Genomic DNA, 8,518 nt, shown 5'->3' with positions numbered 1-8,518 from the left:
ACCTCACTGCCCTTGACTTTGTCCTCAAGTCCAGAGCTGCCACCAGCCAGGAAGGCACCAGAACACACAGTCAGCGCATGGCTGAGGCAGGGAGGGACTTCAGTCCCAGAAGGGCTCCAGTCCCAGACCTGGCTTAGGGCAGGGCTGCTCTCAGTGGTACAGGAAGCTGCTCCAGGCTGTGTCAGTTTTGACCTTTTCCAAGAATCAGCTCTGCTCAGCACTCTGGGAACTTGTCCCAGTGTCCTACATTCTCACCTGAATAATTTTCCCTTCTATTTACTTGGACCTTTCCCTGATACAACTTATCCTGTGGTCTCTTGTCCTGTTGCTGTGTTTTCCATCACAGACATCAGTCTGTGCCTTCTCCATCCTCTCCCCACTGGACATCTGTCCTTTTTCCTCTGCAGAGTGACCAAATCCAGCCCCTTCAGCCTCTCCCTGTACATCAGAGGCAACTTGTTAATGATTGTCTAATGTTACTTGCTTAAGTCGAAATCTGGAAAGCACAGAGCAGCTGAAGCCTGAAAATCCTTAATTATATGAATTCCTATAGATATACCCAAGCTCCTGTACATGGCAGGTTCACTCCCAGCAGCTGCAACTCCTGCACTGCTATGGTTTGGGCTAAATACTGGAAAGATAAGTGATTTCAACCCTTAGACTTCAGAGGACTGTATTTCAAGCAGTGCCAAGTGAGATCTTACCACAGCAAAATGCAGGAGATGACCGCCAACTTCATTCCTGATTTTTTGGAACAGATTCACTACTGGTTTGCATGGGCCACACCAGGCTTGAAACACATCGACAACTGCAAGCAGGAAAATGGGTCAGAACGAGGTACAAAGGAGTCAGTTTGGACACAGACCAATAGACCATATGCTAGAAGGGCTGGATTCAGCCCTGAACTGGAAACCCTTGCAAGGTTTGAAATGCTGCATCAGAGGACAGGATTACATTACAAAATAGCAATCTAAGAATGATGCGGAGGAGTATTAAGTAGAAACATAGACATGGCTGTGACCTTGGAGGTAGCAGATTTCCCAGGGAAAACTGCTGCACAGAGGCAGAGCACATGAGGTTTTCCCAAGAACCTTGGGAACCAGGGCTGTTCCTTGTGCTTGTTCCAAGCAGTGGAGACTGGACCAGCACTGCATGGATTGCACGATGACTGTCCCACATAAATTAAGAGGACTACAACTTCCTGCTGGTCTCAACTTGGTTAGAATATTTTTTTCTTCCATTCGGGGTAAAGGAAATGGAGAGACTAAACATCCTTAATAATTCCTAACAGTCCTGGTGTCCTTTCAACATAGAACAAGAGCAATTCAGTGTGCTGACCAAACCCTTACCAATGAGTCCGCTGAGACACAGCACTTCTTCCCAAAGCTCTTGGCTAGTAATGTTGATCTGTGTGGAAAATTGAAAAACAGGAAAAGCCACAGTAATTCATCAGGTACTACCCAGTTGCTGCAAACATATTGACAAATCACTCCAGAGGGACACACCTGCCTAAAGAGGCATTACCTGAGCACTCAGGAAACTCCTCTGACTGTGATTCTCTCATCTCTGACCAGCTGATTGGGATGTCTCACAAGATCCATGGAAAGGTAAAGGGCAGCAGCAGCCAGCCAAGGGCAAGTCCTCCTCCCTTGTTTAGTGGCACTGCTGCCTGGAGATCCCAGACTCAGTTTGCAGAGAGTTGTTCTGGGGCTTGGCTGGGGCCCCCAAACTGGGATCCCAGACACACAGCCCCTTGTCAGGATCTTCATCTGCCTGCCCAGGATTCCAGTTGAAGCACACCTCGTTCAGGCCCAGTTCTCACAGGGATTTTTATAAACCAACTGATTCCCCAGCAACAGTTTCTCACCTTGCCTGCCCATAAACTCTACTATTTGAGATGTTTCAACCTTGATAGACTTATTAAACTAGTAAATACACACTTTCCATGAATGGCTGGTCTGAACCCAGCATGTCCTTACCTGAATTCCTAGCTGTTACCTAAAGACTTCCAAAGCACAGTGAACAGAGAACACGAAGTTCTAGGCTGGGAGGGGCCTGTGGCCTTCATCTAATCTCCTGCATAAAACTCAGCATTAGATCAGCTTGCTCAGAGATTGACCCTGTCAAGGATGCCCTAGATCATTCCATACACAGCACCAGCCTCTCTATTATCCCACATTCCCAATACTGTTCTTAGGAAGGATATAATCCTTAGCATCTTCCCCATCTGACAGGGGTTGCCCTTCAGTATGTACTTAGAAAAAGACAGGGAGTTAAAATAAAAAAGACTTCTTGAGAAATGCAAGATCTGGTGTTGTTCATCCTGAACAATGAAGATTGCTAATTCCTTCCTCAGTGGGTATCATCAACCCCAACTATATTTAGACTGCAGTGAAAGATGGTAGGTTGCATCAAGGCCAACTACTTTACAATAATTAACACCAATGGGCATTAAAGGGCTGCTAAAAATCTCACAGCCAAGAATTCCAAGAGTGGAAACTCCCTCTGACAGGTGTTCAGAGCTGTGTCACTGGGGGTCACAAGGAGCAATTTCTCCAGGGCCTTGTCTCACTCAGGGAACAGGGAGCTGTTTAGACACCTCAGTTTATTTGCCTGTTCAGCACATGACCCCAAGCTTAGTTTTCTCAGAGAAAACCTGCAGAACTACAAAATTCAATTATTCCTAGTGCTGGGACCACCCTCAGAGTGTTTCACAGAATGCTAACGAGTCTAAATGATTAACCAGAGTATTCTGTGATAATGAATTTGGCCATGAGTTCAACTGCCGGACTCAAGTACTGCTGGCACTCTTCAAGATGCTTTGCTGATTTGGATGTTCTGAGGCTGCTTGGACTTGACTTTTCTCTAACAAAACTAGATCCCTTCCAGGACATCCCCTCATGTCCTACACAGGTTCAGCTTTCATCTGCAGATGTAAAAAATCCCAGTTTTGCAGATGTAGACCCAGATTTCCCTTCATTGCCAAAGGGGCACAGTCTAGTTCATGTCACTTCCCCATTCCACAAGGAACACAGCGAGACAAAAAGCAATAGAAACTATTCCTACCTTCATAAAGTGCCCCTCTTTCCTTATTACATTGTTCACATTTCCAGTTCAAACTGAGAATAAACAAGATCAGAGAGTCCACAATCTCTTTCATTATTTCTCTCTTGAGAAGACTGAACTGCTCTCAAAATTTGAAGGAGACTTGCAGAATCCATTTTCAGTTCTCAATGTTTCTGCGTCATGAACTGCTCTTAGAACCCCCCTTCTCCCCATGCAGTAGTTATAAAAAGCATCACTAGGTCATCTGTGCAGTGGAAACAGGAAAAATTCTTGTACACATCATTGCGAAATAGATTTTTCAGCCTCTGAGTCTTTCTTGTACCTCCTAGCTTTTCTACCTTTACAGCAATCTTTCTGAATACATGACCTGGTTAGAAACATCCAGTAACTCTTGTCATCCAGATGTGCCAACTCCATTTCTCTACTCCTAAATGTTCTCTGAGCTACTACCTCACAAAACAGGCATTTTGGTCTCTGACAGCAGCCAAACCTGTGCTAGGCCCCAGCAGCCCCAAACACAACCTGCAGCCCTGCAGCAGCTCCCTGTGCACCCCACAGCCCTGACTGGGGACACGTGGGACCTGCCAGGTCCTCCCACGCTTCCCACCTGCCTCCAGGAATGGCTCCTTGTGGGGATTTGCCAGCACAATCTGAGATACCCCACACTGAACTCCATCCCTTGCACTTACTGAGTTTACAAAGTCTGCTAAAGGCCTGTCTACTACTGACCTGCAGCACTACGTCCTTTTTCTTTGCGGCCATCCTTTGGCAGGAACAGGGTCCTTTGAGCAGCTGTCCCAAGCACAAAGCACTACAGATGGCTTCTAATCACCTGGATCCAAGTGCTGGCCAACCTGCACCACAGAGAGAGCTTTTTACCCAAACACAGCACCCACAGCATCGCCCTGGCCCTGCTGCAGTGCCCCAAACCTGGACACACCTTTGCTCACACCTTCTCCAAGAGCCGAGGTGCTGCTGCGGGGCCTTAATGGCCGCTCCCTTCCAGGGCCTTGTGCAGCAGCTGGCAGGACCCCAAGGCTGCCATGGCAGCACTGGCATTGGCAGGCCAGCGTCAGCCCAGACCAGCCCAGCCTGCTCCCTCCCCCGTGTCAAGTTCAGCTCCGTCTCTCCTGGGACTCCTGGAGCAGCAGTTGCAGGTGGAGCCTTTCTCCCTCCTGTGCCTGCCTCCCCTGCCTGGCACACCCCAGCCCAACACTCACCCTCCACTCCAGTCGTCCCACCTTTCTCCCAGACTGGGGGCTCAAAGCAAGGCATGGGATCCAGCTGTGACCTCGCAGCACTGAACAAGGCTGTCCCCCTCCAAACAAGCTCCATTTGGGGAGGTTTGTGGTTTTCTTTTCCTCCCTGCAGTGAGAGCAGTGCCAGTGCCCAGCACTCCTGGCAATGCGGTTTAGGCAGGGCTGCTGCTCTTATCCCCTCCCTTCCCACATCTGGGCACACTGAGCTGCAGAGGCACAGCTTGGAGCTGCTTCTTGTCACACAGCACACCACACTTGGTCCTCCAGCTGCTCACCGTCCTCCTGGCTGAGGATTCAGGTTTTGGTACATCAATGCCCCCAACATGTCTCTTTTTGTGACAATCAGTCTGCAGAAAAGCCCTGATGATTTTGACCACCACTGAAAGTTTGCAAACTGACAGCTCTTTTGCTCACATTTCAGGATTACCAAAGCCCTTTTAAAGCCATTTTCTACTCTTAAAGAACCTTATCTCCGGCACCTCAATTAGTCCTGTGCCTGCTGTGTCACTGCTTCAGCAGTTTTCCTGAGCATCCATGGCAATGGGTGAAGTCCGTAAAAATAAATTTTAAAAAGTATGTTTGCCTTTAGAATATCCTGGCACAAGCTGCTTTACACAGGTCACTTGGTTTCTTTCACTACCACTATGGAAATCTGTGACTGGAATTATTGTTCCACATATCTTTTATTTCATGTTCTGTGTGGGAAAGAGTCCAAATGTGGAATGAAGGTGCTGGGGAGAGCCAAGGGTACCACTGTCTTGACAGCTGGTGTTCTAAACCCCCCAATCAACTATTCACTTTGTAGCACATGTAACCTCTGAAAGAAGAACTCCCATCACTAGACCCATATATAAAGACAGGACATACTTAACAACACTCATCAGGATGGCTTTTCAGCAGAGAAACGGCCCAAGATCAGCAGAAATCCTGGTGATTTATATGATGTCCAGACAAACTTTGCTTTGGTTTTGTAAGCAACCCTGGAATTCACAAGCTGCTGCTACCTCATTAAGTTGGGAAAGCTCTGGGTGATCAGGAAAGTCTGTCCCACTGTAAATCTCAAGCTGTAGAGAAGCTGGCACAGAGAGTTCATATTTCTTCAGGAAGCTGAGAAAAATCTAGATGTTCTGGTAAAGTTATTTTTATTTACAGTATTCTTCTTTTTGTACATACCTATAGCAACATCAAAAATTATTCACAAAGTTTAATTGAATGTAAAAATGTTCTCTTCCAACAGTTTGTCTTCTCTATACCTGTGTAAAATGTCAACTGTTCTCATGCAGCAACAAGATTGTCTGAGCATTGGTTTTTAGTTTTTCTGGCAGAATTTCAGGAAACCACCTCAAAACTTGTACAGAGATACTTTTACTCACCTTTTTTTCTGAACACCTGTAGGCACCAAAGTTCTATAGAATCAAACTCAGATTTGCTTTAAGAAATGTGAGTTGGGGAATGATGAGAAATGATTCATAACAACTCAAGCTCCTAAACACAGACAGGAGTGCAAATGGGGCAGGGAAGTGCCCTCTGGACAGTTTTGCATTTACAATACCTGCCTCAGAACTTTTTTCTCAGTTCAAGCAAAAATATATTTGATAGAATTTTATAAACAAGACTTTGCTTCTGAGGTACTGAGATTAACAAGTTCTCACATATTTTTACTTTCCCTTCTGTTCAACCCCCAAAGTCCATCATGAAACATTTGCAGAAGGACGTTAAAAAATTGCCAGTCACTTACTGCAATGCCTGGGGGCAAAGTGTCAGGTGTTCACTTTTATTTTGAGAGTGGAAGAAGTTACATGAAATGCAGATATTCTCCTTTGCAACCAAGTGGTAACAGTTATCTGATATACAGCACATTCAAACTCCAGGCCAAACTGTGGTCACATTTTCTGACACAAAGGGTTACCTTGGAAAAAAAGCAAGGCTGTCATCACAATTTGACCTTCTGATTAGGAATAAAAGATTTAGACAATTATAAAAATTCATTAGCAAAGTTACAGACTTCTCTTCTTGCTGCAGCCTTCCTGAAGCTCAGTGTAAGAGAAGGAAGATTTGGTTTAAGACATTAGCTGCAAATTCTAGTGCCTGTTAGTGCTATGTAAATACAGTGTCTGGGGAGTCTGACTATGAACTATGGTCTAAACTGAAACCAGCAAGGAGAGCTGGGCAGAGTCAGAACCCTGAACTGAACTGCTTGAAGAGACTGGGAAGCCACTGGGCTCGGCTATTCCAGCCTAAGCTCACACAGTCCCCTTCACTTGCACTCATGTTTTCCCCTGCACACTTGCAGGCACCATTTCAGGAACATACAGACACTCAGAGCCTCTGGATGCAGTCACACCCCACCAATTATCCAGCAATCTAAATCCATGCATGTGTGTATAGCTGCATATATACAGAAAATATGTAGCAACATTGCTGAGCTATAAAACAAGATGGAATTCCCAGTTTTCCCATCCCTTCCCCAACTTAATGCACCCAGTTGATCATTTGTGGAAATAATTAGGAAATCTCTTAGCTATTAGTGAAGATAAAGGATGCAAAACAAAAGCAATCCTTTAATCCTGCTTGCTAGCTCCTTCTAGTCTCTGGAAGGTGTAACTTCTGCAACACACTGTTTGCTCCACTGATACCAATGATCAGCAAATCCTTCTGACCATGAATAAGCCAATCCTTCAGCAATTAGCTGAGCAAGTGCCTGGCTGACAAAGCAAGAGCTTATTCCTGCTGATCTTGCAGCCACCTGCTCCTTTCTGAAAAGCATCAGTCATGCTAACCCTGAAGTATATTTTCCAACAATGTAGAGAAATCCAAACCCAATCCAGTTGGGCTATTCCATGGATTTGAGCATGACATTGATACCATGTGACCTTGTATTATGGCAAAGAACTCTTGGACCATGCCAGTACAGAATGTGCTGCTTGGAATTTAAAGTCTATTGTCTCCCTCTATTTTTCTCTTTAAAAACAAAGTATAATGTAAGTTAATCTGAAGTTCAGAAATGCATATATTTTACTTAAAAACATTCATCTGTTCAAAATTCAAAATAAACTTTATGGGATACAACAGTTTGTTTTTTTCTTTTTTAAATAACATTTCATTCAAACGGTATATAATTCATTGAAGTATTCGTACAGCAAACAATGGTTAACCCTTGAAAACCTGTAGAAAAAGATTTTCACACAAAAAAAAGGAAAACCAAAAGTGAGGTCTCACACTCACACACTCACTCCGGCACACGCACGCACTCGAGCGCCCACGCACCCACACAAGGCTGCAGCAAAAGCAGAGAATTGGAGGCCCAAAAGGAAAATGATGACTGATTGTTCTATCTGAGAGTCCAGGTAGCTCAGGAAAAAAAACCCAAAAAAACCAAAACAACCCCCCCACCCGAGTCCTCTGAGTAAAGAAACTACCTCAAGAAAATTCTCAAGTGCACTGGAGACCTGATCATTCGAACTGTTTCTGCAAAGCAGCTCCCTGCACCTGAGAAAAATGCAGCCCAAGGTGACTTGTGCAAATATAAGGAGTCAGGAGTATCTCCTGCTATTCCTTAAGTAGACATGAGGGGTGTCCATAGATTCAATTAGTCTTTGATCATGCAAGGTACTGCTGGAGTGCTGTCTTCGCCCTGCAAGAAAGAACAACCCATCAATTACAGGAGTCTGGCTTCAGCAGAAGCAGCAGCTTCATGTACAGGCTCAGAGTGTGCCAGCAGAGAGGGAGGGAGGATGGCTGAGGAAAAGGCTCCCTCACTTTGGAAAGATCTAGCCCGTGGTGCAGAAATGCTCTGTGTGTGGGTTGTAACTGTTAAAGAATCTACCTGGCATCCAAGGATAACCTGATCTAGCCAATGACATTGGATCCCAGCACAAACTGAGGCACTCCCAGAATGGTGGGGCTTGGGATGTGTGTTACACACACCTTCCAAAATCCCTCAAGAGCAGTCACTGAAGAGCAATGGCTTTCTGTAATACAGGTGTATCATGAAAAGCAGGTCTTTGAGCTGAGAAATCAAGCAATGTCAACTCAAAATATACTAAAGGCACATTAATCCTGGCAGGAATCCTGGCCCCACCAAAAGCACACAGTGAGGTGAGAGGGAGGAAGGAGCCAGTCTAATAATGCAAGTTATGTAATCTAATATTGCATAATGTTTTTGTTAAAACAAAAGCACCTCCTAAAGTCTG

General features: G+C 45.2%; 1 protein-coding gene across 1 annotated transcript in view; it reads right to left on the bottom strand.

Moving 5' to 3' along the window:
* Positions 1–7,317: 7,317 nt before the first annotated feature.
* ARMC8 (armadillo repeat containing 8) overlaps positions 7,318–8,518 on the bottom strand; it is a 59,947-nt gene continuing 58,746 nt past the window's right edge. Inside the window, 1 exon segment of the mRNA XM_062499052.1 lies at positions 7,318–7,959. Coding sequence (XP_062355036.1) covers positions 7,926–7,959 — 34 coding nt within the window. The 3' untranslated portion in view covers positions 7,318–7,925.

Source organism: Cinclus cinclus, chromosome 10, assembly GCF_963662255.1.
Source record: "Cinclus cinclus chromosome 10, bCinCin1.1, whole genome shotgun sequence".
Lineage (NCBI taxonomy): Eukaryota > Metazoa > Chordata > Aves > Passeriformes > Cinclidae > Cinclus > Cinclus cinclus.
This window is presented reverse-complemented; position numbering and strand designations above follow the sequence as displayed.